Source organism: Sebastes fasciatus, chromosome 21, assembly GCF_043250625.1.
Source record: "Sebastes fasciatus isolate fSebFas1 chromosome 21, fSebFas1.pri, whole genome shotgun sequence".
Taxonomy (NCBI): Eukaryota; Metazoa; Chordata; class Actinopteri; order Perciformes; family Sebastidae; genus Sebastes; species Sebastes fasciatus.
This window is the reverse complement of record NC_133815.1, coordinates 14,005,347-14,028,421: the sequence shown is the minus strand read 5'-3', so window position 1 is coordinate 14,028,421 and position 23,075 is coordinate 14,005,347. Positions and strand designations below refer to the sequence as shown.

Sequence of the window (23,075 nt, the reverse complement as noted above, 5' to 3'; positions counted from 1 at the left end):
GTCCAGTAAAATGGCGACCTTCCCATGAGATCGGGTTGGTCCACTTGGTAGAGTCCGTTTTGGATCGGCTGCCAAGTAAAGCAGTGTTTGCTGTTTTTTTTAGGTCATTTTTCACTCGTCCCTTCCTTTGTCTCCTGACTAAACATCCCTTTCATGAATTCACATCATTAGCAGTCTAGCCAGTGGTCTCGCTCAAGTTTACAACAACAATCGAACATATCTCAGAAGAGAAAAGAAGGAGGAGATTGGGAGCTGGGGGATGAAGATGAATAACCATCGTTCATTCTCCCCACTCAAAGCTGTGACTCACTGGGAAATTGCCAGAGATGCTTTCACAATCTTTTTTTCAAGTTTGTTGAGTAAGAAGCAACATCTTTCACTGATATGCTACAGGGCAAGGAAGTGGTATATATATATATATGGGCTTGTCTTGGACAGGAAATGAAACTCATTTAATTTCCACAATTTTCACAGCAGCGCATGTTTCCAATCCTAGCGGGAGACAATTCCTCTGTGACCCAGAGCCTGAGGCTTGAAGACATTAGACCAGCAGATTCCCGTCTCTCTCGCTCCCACTCACTCACTCTTTCCATCCTGTAATACACCTTGAGACAGGGTGCCTATTCATCTATATCATGCCCCATTAGGAGATGCATTCTTTATGGTGTGCTGTTTTAAAGGCCATATAAACTCCCACAGAGGTAGGCTGTATAACCCGCTCAGCGTGCATTCCAGGTAATGTAAAACATACTGTACAATTTAAGGAGAAAATAAAGTTTCTGAGTTCAGGTTTTTCTTCCCCAAATGATCATTTCCCTAATAGACTTGTAATGGGGTTTTTTTCCGCATCTGACAATCCTTTGCCAGTGTTCAGTCAACACAAGTCTGCGAGCTGAAAGATGGATTGACGGTGTTGATAGCGGCTGTATATTCCACTGCTGAGGGAGTAATTACTGTAATTCTAAAAAAGGCTTACTGAAGTGTTTGGATCAGCGCTGAACTGCATAAACAGCCGCTGTACGTATACATTTTGAAAGCACAAGGAAAGAGATTCATCTACGCTGAGCCAGGAGACTAATTCGCTGCATAATGCAGGATTTCTTCGAGACATTACAAGAACCAAACCACCAATTTTTCATTTGTTATGTAGAGAGGTCTGACAACACAAGTTTCCTCTCTCTCTGTGCTTTCTCTGATTTACACACAGAGGCACACACACACTTTGGCAGGAGCTACAATGCAGGCATAAGTGGAAAATGTCCTCCTCTTTGAGAAGGGTTAGTGGTGCGGGGGGGGGGCAGTTTTTAAAAGGGGGAGGCCCCTCATAGATGTCTGACATGTTTCTGCAGGACCGCAGGCCACTGGCTGGCGTAGAGCACAGGCTTGTGGTGGGCTGTTTGTCTGCGTGAAGCTGGCATGGCCTTCCCGTTCCCCTGCATCTGTTCCCCATTAGCAGAGCCGAGAGTATAAAGCAGGGAGCTGACAGGGGCTGGGAACACTTGGAGTTCCTGCCTGGATCATGGGGTTTACTATCTGGCTGTGCGTACTCTGCCTGCAGGCGAGCCTGCTGTCATACACCCTTGGCTGCTCGGGAGTAACACAGGGAGAGCTGTGTGTCAGCGGACAGACCGCAGACGGACAGGTAAGAGACGCACTGCTGATGGATGTGATAGTTAGGCAAGGACAGTGGTGTCCGAAGGTGTTCATTATGTATCATCTGTGTTGTTGTGACACTACAGGGGTAAGTGCAGCCTGTTTGAGTCTATTAAAATGTTGTTTGCTGGACCAAACTACATAATAACTAACCCTTCTCTCAAATGAAAGTGAAAAGAATCAGCATTTTCTCCAGCAAGGATGCCACAGAGCACTTTATGTAATGCAAGCTGGCAGTGAAATGTGGAGCTGCATCTCTAAAGTTATGCTTTTAATTCTAAAAAATGTTGAAAATTACAGTGAATTTACAAAATATTTGAGGAATTTCTGCCTCTTTTTGTACAACCCACATCTCTGTTGACTCAAAGCTTAAAAATCAGTGTTTAACTCATCTGCTTCCAACATTTCCTCCATGTGATTTACATAGATGTAATAAGGGAAATCATTTAGGATGCACCTTAACAATCAGTATAATTCATGAAAAAGAATAATGATCTTTTACAATTTAGGTTTAAATGCCCAGAAGCATAGTGATTTTGCTCAGACATAGTGTGGTCAGTGTTTATGCAGTAGCTTGGGTCAAAGGAAGCCTGTAACTCTGTTGGAATGTAACTTCACTCTGACTCCTTCGGCTGTGACGATAATAGTGGTCAAGTGTGTGTCAGGGTGGCAGCAGACGTGTACAGTCTAAACCCTGACCTGTGGAGACATATACTTTTTTTTTCTAACAGAAACAAAGTCTCATTGTAATGGTTTTTACAGCCACCGCACCAAAAATATACCCCTCTGTGGAACAAAACCTTTCAGCTCCCTTTTTTGGGCTTTTTCATGTGGCTAGCGGCTGTTATACTTTAAACTTGTGGTCAGCATTTTTCTGTGGACGTTCCTCGTGTTCTATCCAAAGTAATCACCCTCATCTGGACAACGGGTTGGACAGCTGCGAGGGGTGAGGAGGATTTCCACCCAGACATGAAAGAGAGTTTTTCGCTGGGAATTCTGTTCCATCTGAGGGAGTTTGTGCCACATATGTGTTTTTCTGCAGCAGTTATTTTGTGTTGTAATTACAGCGAGCGCAATTGTGACCTTCAAATGTGGTGGGGACTAACTAATAACCGATGGAGCATCTTTTTAAAGAGGCTACATTTGGTTTAGTTTACTTGAGTTTTCCACAGAGGTCACTTGTGTTTCTAACGGAACACATTAAATGAGTAATTTGTGGGACTCGTCAACACATAATGTGCGCAACAGCAGAAAGCCAGATGGATTGTGGCAGGTTTTGATGGAGGCTGAATTTAGCTTAATATCCTACACACACACACGCACAAAAAATACCCAGCCAGTAATGTGATGACTTGGGTGCTGAAGAATTATTTGTTTTGTCAAGTAATGACATAAATTGTGACACTTTTTATTAGATAGGACAATATGTCCTGGTTTGTCTGAGTCTATTTTCATACAGTGAAACTAAGGACCAGATTACTAAAAGGTCACATAATCATTAATAACAATAACACAATAATAACTAACAAAGCACAGGCCAGAATTTCAATCAGTAGCTAGTGTTATATGTACTGAATTATGCTGCAGTGTAAGAATATCAACAACATCAGTGTTGACTCTTGATCCTCTCCTCTTCCTCTCCTCAGTATGATGATCAGAAGCAGCAGAGGGCGCTACCCTTAACTGAAGAATTGGTATGTGCCACCACTTACTCCTACACTACTCCAGTCTGATTCTTTTAGTTCCTGCTCTCCAGTTCAGAGCAGGTTTTACCATGACAGAGTCTGGTGCATGGTCATAGGAACGACACAGCAGAAATAAGATAAGGGAAAAGACATCATGGTACTAGAAAGATGAGGCATATACAAAAAAATAGAGGGGAACTAAGTGGTGTGGAAAGGAGAGGTTGGTTGTGATTGAACACAAAACACAGTTATGTTTAAGGAACAGTGTAAAATTACAAGATATTAACTTATAATGTACAGAAAAATTTACTTCCATGGCCTTCGCCATTTCTGACAACGTCACCAAACACGTCACCAGCACAAGAAGGAGGGGCGTTTATATGGACTCTTCTCGTGAACACGGTAAACACAAACTGGGCCTTCTGGCGTTTTTACGCTACCTGAAGGCCACCGTAGTTCTTCGACACACTTATGAAACTGCGGTAACGTGAGCCGCAGAGTGCAAAACCGTGGTGCTACTAGCCGCCGTGTGACTTCCGTTACTCCTAAACTAGTGTTATTATGGTAAGGATGGCCTCTGAGCGAGGTCAACGGCGTTACCGCGATATTGTACTCGGCGACTCACGGTACCACAGTCTTGGAAAGGGAGGAGTGAGTAGTCAGTTTGTTGCCACTAGATGCCGCCAAATCCTACACATTGTACCTTTAATCTATGCAAACTGAATAATTAGTCAACTATATTTCTGATACAAGTGGCGATGGTCATGATCATGTGATTGTGACAAAGCTATCTGACAATAGAAGCTAAACACAAGTTTCTGAAGTCCCTTACACACACTATCAATGTGTGCGTGCATCCCTACAATAACATCTGCATATTGCAATCATCCCTCAACTCCAAACTGAACAGCTGTTGTGCCGCAGCGACTTCTCAAACACTCCACAAAGCTCGTTCCACAATGAAAACTAAAACAATCATCAAAATGTAGGTCAACGGCAATCACTGTAAGCACTTTAAATGGCGGCGCAAATGATTGCGGGGCAAATATTTTGTAGCTAGAGTTATTTGTTTTCAACAGAATGGAAAAAGAGAAAGTTATTATCCAATACTGGAAACAATCTTTTTATTTCCACACTTCTATAACTTGGAAGGGGGAAATAAGCATCGATGGAGTTAAGGCCCTGCGGCACCGTTATAAATTTACCACAAAAGTCCTAATTGGCAAACTGAAACCTGTTGTTTCTCAAAGTGACAGTCCATTTATTAGGAAAACGAGTGGATCGATAGCAGTGCTTCGTTTATGTGCAGATCAATGAGAAATGCAGGAAATGGTGGAGCCACTGACAATAATCATTTTGCAGTTTCCTCCCCTTAACGTTGGAGTTTGACTGCCTAACTGTGACAAGGACAGGATGAGAAACTAAGACAATGTGCTCCACTCAGTATCTACCTCACATAAAGACTCCCACACAGGGCGACGTGCAGAAGTTGTTGTTTCCCTCTGTGGTTTGTGGATGTGGTTGTGACTGTCTCACCCTTGTAGGTTTTGTTCAGACGTAAGAGACAGTTGGAGCGGAGGGGTCCCACCCACCTGAGCCAGTCCAGCCTGCCTGGGTCTGTCTCCGTCAAAGGCTTCCCTAACACTCTCATCCAGGTAAACCACTTCTTGTTAGTCACACCGGAGTCAGAGTGAGCAAAAACCAAATGCGGGGGAAGATGGGGGACTGGTTTACAGCGGTGGCTGCTGCTGCCAAAAGGTCCAGGGAAGCTTTAGTCATACTGAATCATCTGTATGTGCTGAAATACAGAAATGATTCAACAGAAACCACATTATTTGTCCACGAAATTGATCACGTAATGTTCAACAATCTGGGCTGGGAATTGTGTGTTTTCCAAATTCTAATTGAGTGGCTTCTAAGAGAGCACACAGGATGTATCAATGTACACTAATCCCTGTGTCTATGGTGTCTTAGGCTGATAGGTCCAGGCGACACTTGGCTCAAGCTGCGAATAAGAAAAAGACCAAGCGTAAATCCCGCGTCGGCTCCTTCTCCCTCCTTAGCAACGACAAGACATCCACCCCCCTACAGGTGAGTCTCCATGGCAACCCCCGAGCAGAGGAACAGCTGGGGCAAAGAGGCCGGATGTGCAGGCAGAGTTATAAGGCCACCTTACTTGGTTTTATTGGATCACTTTGGTCTGTAATTTGTTCGTTGACATGGCTCATTCAGACAATGTCCTTTCACTTTTGCACTGGAGAACGTTCATCATAATCTCTTTGCTGAAATAAATTGATGTCCTCACAGGAAATGTTAAGAACCATCCCTCTTCTGTTTCACTTCCAGGTGACTAGAGTTAGAAGACAGGTGAAGGGCGAGCCACGCAAGAGGAATTCAAATTCTGGAGCTTTCTCTGTCCTGGTTAGTCATCATATTTTACTTTCCTACACACAAACATACTATATATTTGATGAATATGTACATGATGTGTTCTGTGCTCTGCAGGGAGATCCACAGAATGACGGACAGGACGACAGACCCAAAAGAAGCATACGGAAGAGGAGTGCTGCGAAATAAAATGCTCTTTTGGCAAAGGGGTGTGCACAGTACAAACGTGTCAGAATTTTCCCCAAAAAACATGTAAACACAAACTGAAGATTGGTGTGAAAATCGGACATTTGGAATAAGAACTTCTGTTTATTTGGTAATATTGACTTTTGTCCATTACTGTTTAAACTGTAAGCTTACTTTTATCAGCCAGTCTGCACTTACGGATACTTTTTATATACTATTTTAAGTTTCTAATATATTCCTGCATGTTATAAAATCACAAATGATCCCATATTAATATTATGCCATTTTGTTGTAACCTATTTAATCAGAGATTCCTTATGAAGATTGGGGGTATATTTTTGCAGAAATATTTCTTGTGTTGTATCATATTTCAATAAAAGTTTAGTCGAGACATATGGTGTGAGCGTCTTTAAACATTAAGCGCTTTATGCTCCACTGGAGCCCTCTTTATAAAATTGGATAATAGTTTTACACTCTGAGCTCCATTGAGAAATTGTATAACAGTAGCAGCTCAGTCTTTCCCCTCTCTCTTTCCCAGAATGACACGTTACATTTCCCACTCAAGGGTCTGTGAAACTGCCTATGACGGATTCATAAAATTAAGTATCGTGGGGTTGAAACGCCGCTAAGTCCCCAATTACTGATGGCAAGTGTTACATGTATGGTGCGTGGTTGGCAAAGATGGCAGCAGGATAAACCAGCAGGAACCTCTTTTCTATAAAAGGCCCTAATTCATTTACATTACAGCAGCCAAGGGCATTATAGCCTGTGTGTGTGTGTGTGTGTGTGTGTGTGTGTGAGAGAGAGAGAGAGAGAGAGAGAGAGAGCGAAAGAAAATCTAAATGTAGTCCAGACCATCTGTTTCAGGAGTCAAACTTTGTCTATTTAAATATCTTGTGTCATTTTTAATTCATTTGGCCAGGAATGGAAACGCAGTATGGTCTGGACCAGAAGGTTCATTTGAGTATTTCTGCAGGACACTGACGTAAATGTGTGCACAAAATCTCATCTTTGTGGGCTGCATCTGCATCTGGGTCTCTACCTATTTACAGATGAAAAAAATCACCTGTCACAACTCAGAAAAAAAACAGTGCTGTAGTGTGATGATTGCATGTTGGGTTAAAAAATAAAAAAGCAGCCAAAAATGACACCTAAAATTGCACTCGGTGCCCACCCAAAGTGATGCCACCAGAAAATCCAGAGTATGAGGCAATCTGATGAGGAAAAAAGCCTGTGTAAAAGTGTAAGGCAATCTAAATGAATAGGATGACTCATCCTCCGCTCATTTACTGATCAAAGCCCCTCGGCTCATGACGTAGGTATCCGGCGCTCAGTCTCATTTTTATGGTTTTATAGACACAAACAGAGAGCAAAGGGAAAAGAAAATAACCCGACAAAATGTTATTTATAAACTTGGCATTTTCCCCGAAGCACATAATTGATGCAGAATATGCTTCAGCAGCTCGCTCTGCGGAGAATATGGACACGTGTAAGGTCCTGAGCTGTTGACAAAGTCGTCAGATAACCTGGATTGTGAACTGTCTTGGTGTCGTCTTGGTGACAAACAACCGCAGGATGCCATTCGGATTTCTCGGAAAACAGCGATGCTCTGATAAGAACCAAGAGCTTATTATTCCTATTTAGAGGCAACAAGAGAAACTGTCTCAGCTCGCTTCTCTGTCATCATCTCACACATACACTCCTGTGACAGCTGCCAGCAGGTTATCACTAACTGACTGTACCCTTGGGCTAATGCATCATGGGAAAACTCCCAGTTGATGGAACGAGGCAAAAGTGTCCGAGTTGCAGACAGTGCACACAAACAGATCCATCCCAAAAACCAATATTACTGTGCACAGACAAGTTATAAATACAAATCAACCATACAAACCCATTTCCTCTGGTGATGTAAATGTTCAATTAAAGTTCAGGCGTCTATCTGAGCATGTGTCACTGTGTGTGGTCAACACAAAGGGAATCCTTATAGCTTGTTTCAAGTCATTGCGGTTGCGTAATGGTGTGTGGCATTGTTTCCACTCTGCTTTGGGTTCAGTCATACCCTTGAGAACAAAGCTGATGATAATCACTACTAAGGAAATCATTTGGAAGCCTTCAATCTATAGGATTGTGGTAGTAGGAAATGGCGCAAGCAGAGAGATATGTGACAATTTCCCATAAAAGCTTCAGGTTCGTATGTAGTTAGTGGCTTACACTCAACATCCTCTTCAAGCGGCGGAAACCACGGCGTAAGTATTAGTTTCTGTTGACAGTAGCGTCTCATCCCTAAACAACATGCAATGTGGGAACAGTCAAAAACAAGTTCTACGTCAGCAGGGGGTAACAAGTTTATCGTAAGATAGTATCAACCCTGAGTCAGGAACTACACTAATATTTTGGAAAACCATCCTGTAATGAAAAACTTGACTCTGTGTCTTGTCTTACTTTCATCACAATGTGAATTACAGTGTTGTTCTATTTAAAGGATAATTCCAGTTTATTACAAACTGGGTCTTTTTGTAGCTTTGGTGATAAAATTGACTCACCACAATGGAGTAATTGCTGAAATCAGGGAAAATGGCAAAGAGCTTAAAAAAAAAAAATCTGATGGGGCAAGAAATACTAGCAGTCAGATGATTATACAGGTTTTACACAAACCCCTAACATTGCCTGGTTCCACACTTCTAAATCACCGGCCACATCTCTGAGTTGTTCAGCAATAGGTCTGCTGTGCCCGTCTAGAAAAATGATTAATCAATCACTGCTAAGGGAGGGGCAACTCCCATGTTCAAAAGAAACGCAGCAAAATTGCCTTCACGGATGCCTCTATGGTAGATAAAACATGATAAATTGCCCTCTACGTCTTCCAGAGGAGAAAATTAGATAAATTGCCCTCTAGGGTGCCCTTCCAGTAGAGAAAACATGATGCAGTGCACCAATGGGTGGCCTTAAAATGGAAAAAACATGGTGCAGTGCCATATAGGCTGCCCTACATGCTAGAAAACTTTCTGTGTGCTGGTGCCCCTTTTATTTCTTTCGCCTGTGCCCCTCAGACAGGCTGAGTCTGCCACTGAGACATAGCTAGCTACATTCATTTCACTTTTTGGGAAATTTGCTTATTTGGCAATAGCTTGTCACAAAGACTGGAAACTGGCTCTGTTCAAAGGTAACAAAAATCTGCCCACCAGCACCTCCAAAGCTCCCTAATTAACACATTGTATCTCGTCTGTTTAATCCGTACAATCTGTACAACCGCTAGTAGGAACTTCATATTTAGTATACAGACATGAGAGTACAATCAATGTTCTTCGCTAATTCTTGATAAGAAGCGTATTCCCCAAAATTGTAGCATATTTCTTTGATTAAAGCTGCAGTGGGTAGAAATGGAGCAAATATGATTAAAAAAAGTTATTCTTATTAAACGGTCACTATATCCTGCATGTGACAGGTAATCTGAAAAAAAATCATGTATCTATGTGTCCTCCGGTGTCCTCCGGTGCTCCTAATGGCATCTGCAACATTTCACAGACCGGAGGAAAACAACAAATCAAAGCCGAGCTGGAGCAGCTGTCAATCATTTGTGAACTCCGAACTAGGCAGCGCTGATCAAATATGAATCAATAAATCAATGATTCTGTTATCTTCAAAGAAACATCTTGTAGTGTTCTGTTTAGCTATAAAATGAGAAAGTTTGTGACTCGGCAGCCATATTGAGATCTGTTGAGTAAATACAAAGCACCGCCCACCAGCCGGAGCACAGCCAATAGGAACGCTCTCTCTCTGAAATGACCTGGATTGGCCAAAGTCTCCCGTCACAGGCTAGATTTTTTAAAGCCTGAAAACAGAGGCATGTGGAGGTGCAGAAGTCTAGTTATCTCTCAGAACATTTGAAATACAATATGCTGAAAGGTTATTATGGAATTTTTGCGCAATGATGACCAAAAAACTTTCTGCTCACTGAAGCTTTAATGTTAAATAAAAGTTGGCTAAAACTGCTCCTAACAACCACTTCAGCTTTTGTATTGACAGAAAATGACAGGCTCCCTCCTAAAGGTCTGGGGGGACCCAGGGCAATGACACCCATGAGAAAAAGATGAAAACCAAATACAAGGAGGCAAAAGATTTAACTCTATCTTTCTTGTGTTAATGTCTGCATATTTGGTTACACATTTGTTTGTATAATATGTCATCTGTTTGTACTATGTGAACACTGACAAATTAAAAATAAAACAAAATTTTAAAAAATGATGTTGGCGGGATCACTCACTACTGGCGGGATTGTCAAATTGGCTAACACAATGACAGGCTCATGAAAACAAAATGGCAATGTCTGATTATCAGGCTTAGCCAAATTTATTTGAAAGAGAACATTTATGGTAAAATGGCCAAACTGTTGTCAACATCTTTCACTGTTTACAGACTTCTTGGTTCTTTGTTTGACCTACTTGTGCATGCACACAGTTTCCTGCACAATGAAGGATTATTACCAATGTTTCAGGTTTGCTCACTTTTGGTTTTTACCTCCAAATAAGTGATTCAGATAATCTGGCTAAACTATTGGCTTGTTTACAACCTGTATGATAGACTGACAGTTCATGTTTTTCACCCTTTTAACTTCATCGCATCAGGCCGTAAAAGTAAAGAAAGTTTTGTAGCGACTGCAGACTTTCTGTGAAGTATGATGGACAAGGTATTCCCTGCTCAGTATTCCTAGAGTGGTTCTCCTCGTCTATTCTCTGTACCCACTGACCTCAGACTACGACCACGCTTTCAGGCTGAATTTGGCTCCTTCCCTTCATCTCCTGCCACTTCCCATCACTTCAGATACAGGGCGTTGGCTGTCTTCCCTCACCTCGTGTCACTCCTCTCCGGCCTGACATCACCTCCCCCAAACAGCCTCCCTAACTCTGCTTGTCAAGACTTCCTCTAACTGCTGTCACAGCGGCCCAGCCCTGTCACATCGCTCTGGCCCTAATTAGTAGAAAGGCAGAAAGAGAGCGAGAGAGGAACAGAGATGCATGTGTGATATGTGTAAGTCCTCAGTAACGCCGTTGTGATGTCAGCTCAATATATCAGCCTGCTGACCTTTCAACATGTATATGGCAGCGGGAGGGTTATTTATGGGCCAATGCAGAATTCATTGACTTTTCCGGGCTCTGTCAGCTTCTTATTATAAACAAAGCCTTCGTCTGCACATCCAGAGGCAGTCTGCCACCTACAATCCCTTCATTTTGTCACTAAAAACAATGTCTCTGACACTGTTGAAATCTAATTTAGATCAAACTTTGTAGTCACAGTCTCTAATGATATCCATAAACTACATAATGTTGATGCTACAGTCATACAGTCGTGTACCTTGTTGCTAGAAGGCTGCACATTGCCAATATACAGTAGGCCTAAATAGACTACTATGACGTTGCTCATGGTTTCCATTGGATACAAATGACCCTGCATTATCAAATGTCAGGAATTAAGAAACGTCAGTGTTGGTTTAAAGGAATTGCTAAATATGAAGCTAGAACCATAGACGGTATATAAAAAGTGGACGTAGTCACCGTGACGTCACCCATTGGTTTGTGGACTGCCGTTTTGAAGCCTCGAGTTCGGCATTTTGTCTGTCACCATCTTGTTTTTTTGCAACCAGAAGTGACACGAGAGGGTGGAGATAAGTACAACCGAATGCTGAATAAGACATTTTTAGGCGACCAAAATCTTACAGTTTACTTTCATGAACTGAAAAAAAACTGTGAAAGGGTTAAAGTTGTAAGACAACAACACAGACAACTCCCAGATCAGGCAATACAGTCAATCAACGGTCAATTACAAGGTAGCCACGCCTTAAAGCATACCCTACTTTATGGTCTATTTGACTCTAAATGAGACCGTAATTTACTAAATGAACATCATGCTGTATTGAAGAAGACTTGAAACTAGCAATTGAGACCATAAACGTATGTGTACAATGTTTACTGAGGTAATAAATCAAGGGAGAAGTAGGGTCATTTTCTCATAGACTTCTATACAGTCAGACTTCTTTTTGCAACCAGAGGAGTCGCCCCCTGCTGGCTATTAGAAAGAATGCAAGTTTAAGGCACTTTTACTTTGGCTTCACTTCTTAGATACGGAGGTAGCCCACTGGTTGTGTATCGAAAAAAAAACATTTAGGCTGAGACACAAATGCACTTGCTTGAGTGCAAGACAGTTAAGTATTTCCTATCTGTTCACATCACTAAACAGACCATTTCCCCTCTGATGGGTGGCGGCAAGAGACCTCGCAGATCTAAGCTGTGAGGGTGGATTTGTTATAACTGAAACGCCCATGTTGTGAATGCAGGGGTCTTGGGTCCAATGGGTTTGTTGATATCGACATCCGCATTGACTTCACTTTTCAGAACTGGAGGTTGCTAAGCTAAGCTAACATTCTCCTGACTTCCGCTTCATATTTACTGTACAGACATGAAAGTGGTATCAATCTTCTCATGCAACTGTTGGCGAGAAAGCAAATAAGCGCATTTCCCAAAATGTCAAACTTATGTTTAATCAACTGATATGGATTGACCAGGGGCTTCTGGGGCCTCAAGGCAGTGACCCACTTTGCCTGGTTTCGAAAATCCAACACTGGCTATGATTGGAAAATCACTCATCATAAAATGTCAAGAACTGAGGAAAAAACAGTGTTGGTTTAAACTTGACCACTCTGCATTTTTGAGTTCAGCTAATGTATTTTAAAAGGGGTTTCTGAAGACTTTCCTAAACCCATTAGAAGCAAAGAAATTACAATCTTGACCAAAATTGGTTTTTACAAGGTGTTCGCGAGCCAACGACAACACGCTGGATACCAATCTTGACAGCCCAGGCATCAAGAGTCCCCACACCCTTCACTATTAGGAATTCACAGGCAATAAATCCCTTTAGCTGTGGAGCGAATATTGCCAGAGAAATCTGAAAATTGACGTAAAAGCCGGGCGTTGAGATAGCTGAAAGAAAAAAATGCAAGATTTTGTCAATTCCATCTCTGGGCAATTCGTCGGCGTATAGCTCTCCTTGAAGATGATGGATGCCTGCTGAGTCACTGCCACGGCCCCATCTCTGCCCTGCTCAGTACATTAAAGCAGAAAATATTGCTGAGTTTGACCCGCTGCCCAATATATAGGTCTGTGGAAAGCTGATTTATTAAGAAGGGAATACTCTCAGACAGGGTGAATCAATTTCACAGATATGGATTAGAATAGGGTGGCAGAGAGAATTGATGAATTGAGCGAGCGGCATTTCTTTAAAATATATCTGGAGGAATAAGGATCCAACACATCATATATATGGCTGCTAACTAGGCTACTCTCGATCAATCACAATTCAAAGCCTGCTGTAATTCAGTTGCATAAACAGGACAAAGGATTTAGTAACAGAGGGAGAGAGATAAAGGGATGCGAGGCAGGTTTGGTTCACCCTGAGCCAAGTGGGCTCTCCCTCTCATTCTCCTTTCTCTTTGTTATGACACAAAGGTCGTCGCAGGCCGTGAAGTGGACAGGGCTGTCAGTGGAGAGAGGAGCTGAGGGGGCAGCGCAGGGAGTCGGGCAGGCGGGGGAGGAATTACAATCAACCCGAGGCGTTTAAGATGGAGCCACGAAGTTGAAAACTTCTTATAAAGGCTGTGGAAGACAACCATGTTGGAGGTGGGCAGGATGGAAAGGGTATTATGGGCTTGGGAGGCACAAAATGTTGGCTGGAAATAGCCAGCCTCCGGCCACCACCTCATTGACTTCATAACCATTTGTGAAATTTACAAAGGCTCTTAACTGGCACACTTATAAACTGTAGATGAAAACAAGGGTGGATGGGAACATTACATTCCTTAGATGCATTCCTCAAGGGCAGCAGAGTAATGGAGTCTCTGGGCCAGGAAATATTATGAATAAGCACCAAAGAGCAGCATAACACATTAGGTCATTGTCTAAGTCTACAAACCACTTCAGGGGCCCTTTGGTGAAGAATAAGGAGAACTTTTAGCTTGTGGTCGGAAATGAAACCTGCTTCCACTTTCCGAGCCACGCTCGCATGTAGAAGTCATTTAAAAAAAGACCAAAAACAGCACAAAATGACTTCTGATTACTGGGAGTGATTAAGTCTTGCAAGGTAGCACAGACTGCTGATAGAAATCCTCCAAGCCTTTTCCTTCCCGTTCTCTCAGTCTGCCTCCATGTCTACTGTATACCACACCTTTATCTCTTTATTATCTGTCAAAAGCTTTGCACAGTGAGTGCATCCAAATAAACGTCTGTCAGCATCACCGATGTACGATAAAGAAAACCAAATGTTCTGTGGAAAGATGGGCAAAGAAAGAAAAGAAAAAATGGGATAAGAAAAGACTTTTTGTTGCTATTGTGCCCACAGCTCAGAAACTTCCCAAAGTTCAACTCCAAGTCCAGGAGGTCTGCCGGGTGCCAGCCAGGGCAGAAAGATATTAATATTTAATATGAGACTAAATGTCTCTCTGAACATTATGGAGAGTGAGAGAGATTGGCCCGGGAGTGTGGTCTCAGATTGAATTTTGAAGTCATAAATGGATGTTTCAAAACTGCAGAGTGGTTGGCGCTTTTTAGAGGTCCTGAGAGGACAATAAATCATTTGGTCACACGTACTGGGGCCTCTCCGGATCAAAGAGCTCTCTCAGCATCTCTCCATTCTATAATTCGAGTATGAAGCGTAAGAAGAGGGAGAAAAAGAAGTTCTGTGTGAGAAGTTTTATCTATGTATAGCATAATACATAAGCCACTGAGATATTTGTGAACCGGCTATATGACAGTTCAGCTTTACTTAAAGGTCCCATATTGTAAAAAGTAAGATTTCCATGTCTTTTCTATCATAAAGCAGGTTTAAGTGCTATATAAATACTGTGTATTGAAACACTCAATCCATGGAGAAATACACACAGCCCGTATTCAGAAAATGTGCCTTTGAAACAAGCCGTCAGGATTTCTGTCCATTTGTGATGTCACAAATCTAAAAATATATATAGACCATTTCACTGTTTTAAACAAACATTGATTTCATATTTTATCACATTTTATTTATTCCCAGTTGCAGTGTATGTGAGTGATGGTGCCTTCAAATGAAACTCGTGAGCCCGTGTTTACAACATGGGAAGTCGTGTACACATATGTTTGGCGTTCAAGTGATTAAGTCATGAGAACACCGCTGCTAAGCAACGGCAAAATTAACATTACTGTCGGCGTCTAGAAGCCACAGAGGCTAACAATTTAGCAAGCTAGCAAGTAGGTAACATAATGCGGGAAATGAAAAGGCATAATGACAGAGGAAAAATAATTAGTCAGTTGGGAAAATCAACATTTTCCTCAGACATATTATAAAATTACGAAGAAAAACAAAGTACGACTAAAACTTTCCATTAACAAAGTCATGAATACCACATTAGGGGGGCGTTCATATGGACTCTTCTCGTGAACCCGGTAAACACGACCCCATCTGAAGGCGCCATGACATCAGCTGACAGGAAGTTAACATGGACCCAAACCGTTGCCTAGCAACATGATTCCTTTGCAATTCTGTTGAAATGCGGTAAAACGGAGCATTTCAGACAGAGGGTATATGCAGGCATATTCAGGCAGACAGTATGAGAAAAATATTAAGTTTTTTTTAACATTACAGTAATACATGTTCTTGTAAAAAACACAAAATACAAGTATGAACCTGAAAATGAGCATGATATGGGACCTTTAAATTCTATCACCCTGGTGTAATAAAAAGTACAACAGTTTCCTTGCCATAAACTCTCACAAAACTAAATATAAATGAATGTAGGAAAGTGATATTGCACTGTGCCAATACAAGGATTTCTTGTTCTGACCATCTAGGTAAATACCCTAAAAAATGTCATGCAAAAATGTGATCTTTGCATGAGGATTCTAGTGTAGTGTCAGTGCACATAGCTTAAGTTGAAATTGTGCTGAATATACTCTATAATATTACTGTATGTAGTGCCCAAACCCATGCTGACAAGTGGTAGCATTGCTGTGGTTGTCAAAAGGAAACATGAGCCCTAATATGAGCAGGAATGACACTGGTACTTTACTGGTTTATCTTTGAGTGCAGCTCAGCAGATTCCTGCTGTTTCTCTGGTCTAGCTTGGAGCTGCAGTTGGTTGATATTAACCCTGTGGTATAGTGTGACCAAAGCTTGCTAGAGACTGCCCTCTTGTGGTTATATTCTACAGTGCAACATGTCTGAACTTCAACAACAGAGCAAATGACAAAGTGGCTGATCATATGGTTCAAGGTTAAAGGTCATATATTATACTCCATTTAAACTAGTTATTATAGGTCTCAGACACCTCCAAACCATGTCTCTGAAGTTTTTTTTTTTAAAAAACAATCAGATCATGCATTCCAGCATGTCTCTATAACCTCTGTTTCAGCCCATTTCCAAAAGTGCTGATTTCTGTGTCTGTAGCTCTGTAGGTCTCATATTATGCTCATTTCCAGGTTCATAGATGTATTTTAATGTTGCACTAGAACATGTTTACATGCTGCAATGTTCAAAAAAACCTTTATTCTTCTCATACTGCAGCCTGAGTCTGCCTGCCTCAGAGCCTAATTCAGCCTCTGTCTGAAAACCCCTGATTCACAGCCTGTCTCCTCCCACTCTGCTCTGATTGGTCAGCGCTTTCTGTCAATCAAACGTCCTCAACAACACAGCGTGTTATGTTATGTTTTTATTCCTGTTATTTCTTGAATGTAAAGCACTTTGGGTACCTTTTGGTTATTGTAAAGGGCTATACAAATCAATGTTGATTGATTGATTGATGTATGACAACGTTGAGTAAATCTAGTGCAGTGAAGTACATTTCCTTCTGAACTGCTGTACAATAAAACCAGAAAGTTTACTAAATATACTTCAGTGAAGTGTTGGTACTTCAAAACTGTGCTGTAGGCTACAATAACGCTTAAATAAGGAAAGTTATGTGAGACAAAACATTTATTTCAAAAAACATTTCACCCTAGTCTGACTCCTTGGACTATTTGCAGATGTAGGAGGAGGTCTTGGTTGGATCACTGGATGGGTTGTGCCTTTGGCTCCTTCTTCTTCTTCTTCATCCCCGCAGAGAGGGGTAGTGTTTTGGGGTCTCTCCAAAGTCACCTGCATGCTGGTCTGCTTTAAAACTGCCTGGTATTTCTCATTCATCCGCTTCACTGCAGGCTCGTAGTTGTCGCAGTGCACTTTGAGCTTCCTCATCTCCTCGATGAGTCTGTTTTTCTCCTGGATGACACGCTTGTGTTGCAGCCGGTGTTGGTCTCTGTCTCTCCGGATCCTCTCCAGAGTCTCAGCTCCTGCAGCTGCTGCCTGGCTGTACTCCTCTCCTTCTCGCTGCACGTTTCTCAGCTCGCTGTGCAGTCTCTGGGTCCCAGTGTACACGTCCGGTACCACCCCCACAAGCTCTGCATCTACCTGCCCTTTCTGCACCATCTCCGTCCACTCAGTCTGGAAACAGTCCAGTGTTTCTGTCATGCACATGTGGAAGAGAAAGTTGCGTAAAAAGTCATCCACTGCTTCAGGTTGGTGTGTGATGGAGGTGTCTGCAGCAGCAGCAGCAGCTGATGTGGCCTCTGCTCGGTCTTGGATAGCCTTCACCGTCGCCTCCAAATCTTCCTCTCCTTCTATCAAACTCCAGTCCTCTCCCAGAGACACTTCTTCATACTGAAAGTCATCATCACTCTCCTCCTTTTCTTGTTTTTTCTTAGTTGCGTTCATTGTTTCATACAAGCTATAGAGAAAGTTTGATGTTGCTATGGTGATGATTAGTGATGTGTTGGTCGCGAACGAGCCGGTTCAAAGAGCCGGCTCTTTTAAAGGGACTGTTTGTAACTTTTTAAGCGTATAAATGTACCGGGTCGGGACACATGCGCGCTCACATATATGTGCGCTCGCGTGTGGCTGAAGTCACTCCTCCTCTGCCTGCCTTCACTCACACACCGCGCGCGTTCTCGCGTCCTCGCTCCACCTCTAGACGTGAACGCGCGCTCGCTACACACTGCAGGAGAGTTAGTTTAGCTCTAAGAATATCTAGTGGACGTTTGTGCAGAAATAAATGCTGCAGCTCCTCCAGACCAACAGAGGTTTCCCGTGTCTTGTGAAGTGACGGGGCTCCGCAGCGAGAAACGTTACCGTCACCGACCGGGTGCCGGTGTCTTTCTGCGGGTGCAGTCGGGAGGCAATAACGTTTCTCTTCCTGCTTCAGCCCCGGCACTGACCCGCTTTTACTAAAGCAGGAAAAGCCAACACCAGGATCAGCAGTGATTCATGGAGAGACCTTCGTCTGGTCAGCTAACATTACTGCCAAGCAGGTGAAATATAGAGTGATATTGTGGTTTTAGCTGACGTGTGTCGCCTCACTGTGTTGAGCGATGCTCGTTCAGGTATATTTAGAGCGAGCAAGCGCGAGCCTGATGCTGACTTTCGCCACAGGTGTCGCTGTTAACAAGCATTTCAGAAAGTTACAAATAGTCCCTTTAAGTGATATATGTGCACACACATTAATCATTGGTCAAAACAGCGCTTAATTTGGCTGAATTATAAAAGGCAGAAGTGGTAAAACGAAGAGCCGTTTGGGAGCCGAAAGAGCCGGCTCTTCTTCTTTGGTTGAGCTGAGCCAAATGATCTGGCTCACTAAAAAGAGCCTGGAATTCCCATCACTAGTGACGATTCCGCACAATCAACGCGAGATTTCACGACTTCCCGTTTCGTCCCGTCATCATCACCATCAAACAAGAGTCATGGCGGACTACCGAGAGGCGCCCTTGGCTTCTCGGCCAAAAACACTAGACCCAAATGAGTATTTCAACCTCGGGCCGGAGCAGCGACGTGCAGAAGAAGACAGAGCAGCGCTACGAGCGAATCTAAAGAGGCAGTATCAGACACAACTCAACAACCCGCACAGGAAAGAGATCATTGTGAGTCACTAGCAATGTCACCCTTGAGAATGGCTACCTGCTAACAGTAGCATGAACCCAGTTTTACATAAAGAGTAACGTTATTATAGAGTTTATAGTCGCATATTCATGTGCATGTTGTGTTGATATTGCACAGGAAGGAAGTCATATTATTAGGATGGTTTTATTTTATAACAAACAACTGAACTACAGTATATAACATTGCTGTTTACTCATTATACTCATTGTCAATCTTCTTTCTTGTGAAGTGCTACACTGTTGTACCATGTGCCAGAGACATACAGAGTAAACGCACAACAAAAGACATTCATAAAGTACCATTTGAGATTAAGTGTGCAACATACCTGTCTGTCTCTTGCAGTAGTCCACAATATGTCCCATCCCAAAGGTCAAAGGTCAAAGGTCAACTTTATTATCCCACAAGGGGGAATTCATGTGGTCATATACACATCTCATAAAAACAACATACTACAGTATATAAAGTTGCTCAGTATACTCATTGTCAATGTTAATCTTCTCTCTTGTGAAGTGGTTACACTGTTGTACCATGTGCCAGAGACATACAGAGTTAAAGCACAACAAAAAGACATTCATAAAGTACCATTTGAGATTAAGTGCTACATATCTGTCTGTCTCTTGCAGCAGTCCACTCGTCCCATCCCATCTAACACCAACATACACCAAATATTTACTAATACATGTGCTTGTAAATGTCATTTATTTTGACTTTATCATAGTAGGAGAAGCACAGGCGTTACTAATAATGATATTAACGATGGCTCAGTTTTTAAGACAAGATAAGATATTCCTTTATTAGTCTCTCAGTGGGGAAATTTGCAGTGTACATCAGCAAAGGGGATAGTGCCGAAAACAAGATGCATCAGCTTCAACACAGTAAAAAAAGGGCTTAACAAAGTGTAACAAGATATGAACCATTTAAACAGAAGGAAGTATAAAAATAGGAGCAGTATATACAGTATTGACAATAAACAGACTATTAACAAAATTGCACAAGTGGAAAATGATATTGCACAGTGAGAATGAATGAATGAATGAAATTCCACCTGGAAATATCAGGTTATTGTCAGTTTTTTGGTGTGTAAGTGGTCTACTGGGAGCAGTGCTGGTTGTGGAGTCTGACAGCTGCAGGAAGGAAGGACCTGCGATAGATAGAGCTCCTTCACACACTTTGGGTGGAACAGCTTGTCGCTGAATGAGCTCTCCAGTGCTGAGATGGTGTCCTGCATGGGGTGGGAGTCATTCTCCATCATGGATGACAGCTTAGCCATCATCCTCCTCTCTCCCAAGTGTAGCCAAGTGTCCCAGTAAGCTATAACAATGTGACAGTAAGCATGCACAATACCAGGACCCAGAAAACCAAAGCAGCTTAATGGAATTCAGCCATCATGAATTTTATTATTTACACCAGTACATTTTCTTTTATCATGACATGTCAAAATGTACTCCATGGTCAAGGTCTGTCCTGGCAGAGGGATCCCTCCTGGGTTGCTTATCCTGAGGTTTCTCTCTTTTGTGTTTTCCCAATGACAATAAAAGGCTTCAGGATAGAGGGTGTTGTACATATTGTAAAGCTTTCCAACAAAGAGATGCCAACGGTGTTGTATTATCATGGCGTCATACTATATGTTATACTCTTGTTGTGTTTGATGTAGTAAATAATTGTTTGACTTCATTGCATACTTCTGTCGTTACAGGAAGACCCTGCCCTGACCCGCTGGGTGTATGCACGCGCCAACCCCTACGCAACATTCAGGCCCACATTTAAGACATCTCTGCTGGGTGCCATGATCGGAGTTGTGCCTCTCTTCGTCCTTTACTACGTCTTCAAGACAGACAGGGTACGAGACAAGATGCACTGACCTCTCTTTGCTTGACTACCATGTTAAATTAATGGCACGAATCACCGTTATCCTTAAGCAGCTGGTTTAAGAACTACACCATCTTTTGGCATAACTAAAGTCCATTTACTACAGATTTAGTGGCACGTGTTAATGTCTGAACACAGAACCAAAACTACAGCAAGCATAGGCCCAAATATTGATCATTTAGAGAACCCTTTATTCACAGTTTCAGCCCACCGAGCTTCTTTAGGCTTTATAAAGAGCAAGACTGATAGACTAGAACCAAAATAGGATAAAGGAAAAACAGAAAAAAGATAAGAATATATGCCCACATATTGTTGCAGGTTAAAGTCCTTTCTCTCAATGAATGCCACTGTGCTGCCGGTGTCTTCTTTTCTTTGCGTCTGTCTGCTTTTAACAATACTCAGTGCCAAACTGGTGGTCAAAACGTCAGTGATTTTACATGATATAATGCAGTGAACAACACAGTACTGGCATGAGAAAACACAAGGTAATTTTACCATGTTGCAGCACTAATATCAGTTTTACTAGTCAATCTAATACACTGATAATGCCATTTACAAGAATAGTTTTGTCTAAAATAATCATAAAATTGAGTCATGAATGGCATCATAGATCTGAAAAGCTTTTTAGTTGGGGATTTAGACTCATTTTTCCTTTTGTAGGTGCGCAGTTGATCTGGATTTCTTTTGTCACAGTTCCATTCACATTAGAAATGAATGCTTCATTTGAAATGCTGCCTGCTTTCATTTCCCCCCCATTGTCATGGAGATTCACCTTCTAAATCCTCGCCAATAGAAATTCCATTGAGAATTTGGTGCAATTGTTACACCGCTGGGCCTATCATGTTCGCCTGCCTTTTTCCCACTGGGATGAAAATTACTGCTTGACAATCACAAAATGCTCACTCATGAAACATGCAGTTGAGAAAATGTCCAGAAGGTGAAGAGGGTTATATGACTTTGTTGCCATGGAAACGATATTAACCCATCATCTGTTTCGTCGTCTGTTTTACAGGATAGGAAGGAGGATCAGATTAAGGCTGGAACCATCGAGCGCAAGTTCAGTTTGTCATCCTGAGCTCTGTTGTTTAAAGACCTCCTTCATGTTCTAGTGATGCCAGTGCGTGTAATTATTATTAACCGAATAAAATTATATTGTCAAAAACAGTCATGTTGTTTTGATTGTTTTGGTGTGGCAAAAGTGTGAATGGTTGGAAAAATACATAACATTGTGAACGTGTGCACAACCAGTAGACACTGGGGCAGTGAGGCTCACATCAGAGAGATTGAAATAACATTTTAGTTGCAAGTGAAAACGTTGCTGACACCTGCTAATATCCCTCGCCACATACATCAAAATCTGCACAGGAAAAGTAAAAAGAGACACTTATCTTCATCATCAATGATCACTGAGGTGCCCTTGAGCAAGTCACAGTTTAAAGCGAGACTGTAATTTTTGCTGAACATCCACTGTGGCCAAAAGTGACAATTTGGGGATAATAGTGAATTTAGGATAACTGTGGCACAAGTACAAAAGAATATCCAAGTCAGTAAAATGACTTAGTGACTATGTTTACATGCACAAAATATTCCTGTTTTTGCCCTTATTTTGAAAAAGACAATATTCCTACTTAGCTGTTTACATGACCCGTATCAAATTTGGAACATTAGTGTGCATGTAAACATAGTCAGTGAGTCTGTTCTACAGGAATATTTATCTAAAGTTTGACAACATTAGACGCCATAAACTACTGGTCATACCAGACCAATGTATCAGCAAAACCTGTGAGTGTATTGCCTTCTATTGCTTATGAGTTTGACTTTTTAATGGTAAGATAGAATGTGTTTTTAAAAAAAAATCTCAGTGTCACTTTAGGATTCAGTATTCCAGGATATTAAAGTGTCTATTTCATGGTGTATTTAATTTCCAAACTCTAAAAGTAAAGCAGGAGAAAATGCATGTATGTTCAGCAGTTGACAGACTTGTAAAGTTGTTTGTACAGAAACTATTTATGCAGCCTAGTTGTGAGTTTTACTTCTAACATTACACAGCAAATCGTCGTCACCTTTGTTTTTAAAGGTGCAGTGTGTAGGAATTGGCGGTATCTAGCGGTGAGGTTGCAGATTGAAACCAACTGAAACAGCAAATTCTAAGCTAACGAAAACCCAATTCTTATTTTCAGGTGATTATACACTAAAGAAAACATACTTATTAATATTATATTCCACGTCTGCCAGTAGATCCCCCTAAATGCTATACACAATGTTCCTTTAATCTCTATTGAGCAACTCCAATCTTAATTGTCTATAAAACTA

General features: G+C 41.8%; 2 protein-coding genes across 2 annotated transcripts; both read left to right on the top strand.

Moving 5' to 3' along the window:
• Positions 1 to 1,348: 1,348 nt before the first annotated feature.
• On the top strand, positions 1,349 to 6,303 carry LOC141759437 (uncharacterized). The gene is made up of 6 exons (XM_074621504.1): positions 1,349 to 1,642; positions 3,300 to 3,347; positions 4,883 to 4,993; positions 5,313 to 5,429; positions 5,685 to 5,759; positions 5,844 to 6,303. Exons 1-6 carry the CDS (start codon positions 1,520 to 1,522, stop codon positions 5,913 to 5,915), a joined length of 546 nt encoding a protein of 181 aa, XP_074477605.1. The 5' UTR covers positions 1,349 to 1,519; the 3' UTR covers positions 5,916 to 6,303.
• Positions 6,304 to 18,660: 12,357 nt separating this feature from the next.
• ndufb4 (NADH:ubiquinone oxidoreductase subunit B4) lies at positions 18,661 to 21,926 on the top strand. The gene is made up of 3 exons (XM_074621426.1): positions 18,661 to 18,874; positions 20,590 to 20,733; positions 21,775 to 21,926. Exons 1-3 carry the CDS (start codon positions 18,698 to 18,700, stop codon positions 21,835 to 21,837), a joined length of 384 nt encoding a protein of 127 aa, XP_074477527.1. The 5' UTR covers positions 18,661 to 18,697; the 3' UTR covers positions 21,838 to 21,926.
• Positions 21,927 to 23,075: the final 1,149 nt, after the last annotated feature.

Bases quoted from the DNA above. Each gene is read 5' to 3' on its own strand.
- LOC141759437 (XM_074621504.1), top strand. From the start codon at position 1,520: ATGGGGTTTACTATCTGGCTGTGCGTACTCTGCCTGCAGGCGAGCCTG. The intron at 1,643-3,299 runs GTAAGAGACGCA...TCCTCTCCTCAG, and splicing joins GACAGACCGCAGACGGACAG to TATGATGATCAGAAGCAGCA. The intron at 3,348-4,882 runs GTATGTGCCACC...TCACCCTTGTAG, and splicing joins TACCCTTAACTGAAGAATTG to GTTTTGTTCAGACGTAAGAG.
- ndufb4 (XM_074621426.1), top strand. From the start codon at position 18,698: ATGGCGGACTACCGAGAGGCGCCCTTGGCTTCTCGGCCAAAAACACTA. The intron at 18,875-20,589 runs GTGAGTCACTAG...CTGTCGTTACAG, and splicing joins CGCACAGGAAAGAGATCATT to GAAGACCCTGCCCTGACCCG. The intron at 20,734-21,774 runs GTACGAGACAAG...TCTGTTTTACAG, and splicing joins ACGTCTTCAAGACAGACAGG to GATAGGAAGGAGGATCAGAT.